At 47.1% G+C, this 1472-nt stretch overlaps 1 protein-coding gene across 1 annotated transcript; it reads left to right on the top strand.

Moving 5' to 3' along the window:
- Positions 1-979, top strand: LOC107467445 (uncharacterized). Its single transcript, XM_016086549.3, has one exon. It carries the CDS (start codon positions 139-141, stop codon positions 805-807), a length of 669 nt encoding a protein of 222 aa, XP_015942035.1. The 5' UTR covers positions 1-138; the 3' UTR covers positions 808-979.
- The last annotated feature ends 493 nt before the right edge of the window (positions 980-1472 follow it).

Genomic DNA, 1472 nt, shown 5'->3' on the forward strand with positions numbered 1-1472 from the left:
TATTTCAACGACGGAGCTTCCACCGTTTGAAGGGAGGCACCGTTGGGTCATTGTGTCCCTATTTCACTACTAAATGCTGTTTCAGCATCCCGTCGCGAGATCTCTGGTCTAGGGGTAGCTCATCTCATTCTTTCGGAGATGAGTCAACTGGGTATGATGCTGCAGGAATCGTTGCGAGCTGAAACGGAGGCAAGAACCATTCTGGGCCTCTTAACGGACCAGATGGACGGCGTTGTCCACACAGGACAACGCAGAAGGAGAACTCTCAAGGACCGCTTCAGATTCACCGGAATGGGTTGCTGCGGTGCCACCTGGGTTTTCCGTCCCTCTCCCCTAACCCTCACTACGCACGCTGCACACCAACAAGAGGCGCCTGAGGCTGGAGCTGCAGTAGCCGCATCACCGCCGCAAGAAACGGACCCGGGTCAAGATCCGAACCGGGACGGGCCCGAATGCGAACGGCCCTCTACGGGGATGAATCTGGCTGCGGCATTGGCGGCGGAGCGTGAATTGCGGGGTTCGCAGGAGGAGGGGGAGAGGGATGTCGTGGGATCGGAGACGCCATGGAGGATGTCGCTGATGCGGCTGCTGGAGGAAACGGAAGGAGGAGGGGGAAGGGGTGGTGGTGGGGATAGTGAAGAAGGGGGTGATTGGGTGTGCTGCGTGTGCATGGGGCGGAAGAAAGGCGCGGCGTTCATACCATGTGGACACACGTTCTGCAGAGTGTGCTGTCGAGAGGTCTGGTTGAACCGGGGCACCTGCCCTCTTTGCAACCGTTCCATTCTAGAGATTCTCGATATCTTCTAAAAATCTGAACCGACCAACCATTTCTTTTTTTTCTTTCTTGGATCCCTCACCTCCAGCATAACAGATACTACCACTTCAAAATTTGAAATTCCCTCTCCCATCCTTGTCATCTCTCATCTATGTATGCTGTTATTTTGTCTCTTTATATTACTCTCCTCTTAGCACTCGCCAACTTTTGTCTCTCCTTATCTTGACCTTAGTTTATAAACAAATGGATTCTCTGTTCTACGAAGAAAATTTTGACATCTGTATTTCAGGATTTCTATTGTATAAATGTATGTATAATATCATTATCCTTTTTTTTTAAGTAAAGATCCTCTTTTAAAATGGCAACTCCAACATTGTCAAAGTGAAAAACAATAAATAACAAAGAAAACGATTGTGGTAACTGGTAACAGCATTGAAGAGGATGATGCTGGTTTAAGCGCGCATAACGAGGAATATTAGATTTGGTTGCAGCATTGTAGTCTTTGTGCCGTGTCATTTGCGAAATTATAGTTTTGATTTTGTCCTGCACTACTTTAAACTTCATTAGAAGTTAGAAGGCAAACTTAACAAATTTGAGTGTCAATAAGTGTCATCCACATTGTTCCGGGCTTAATCTGAACAAATCTACTCATAAATGCAAAAAATACGTCGATCAAACCAAGCATTAATTATCACTC

The sequence above is a fragment of the Arachis duranensis genome, chromosome 1 (genome assembly GCF_000817695.3).
Source record: "Arachis duranensis cultivar V14167 chromosome 1, aradu.V14167.gnm2.J7QH, whole genome shotgun sequence".
NCBI lineage: Eukaryota > Viridiplantae > Streptophyta > Magnoliopsida > Fabales > Fabaceae > Arachis > Arachis duranensis.

Excerpts from the sequence above, each read along its gene's own strand:
- LOC107467445 (XM_016086549.3), top strand. The coding sequence starts at position 139 with ATGAGTCAACTGGGTATGATGCTGCAGGAATCGTTGCGAGCTGAAACG.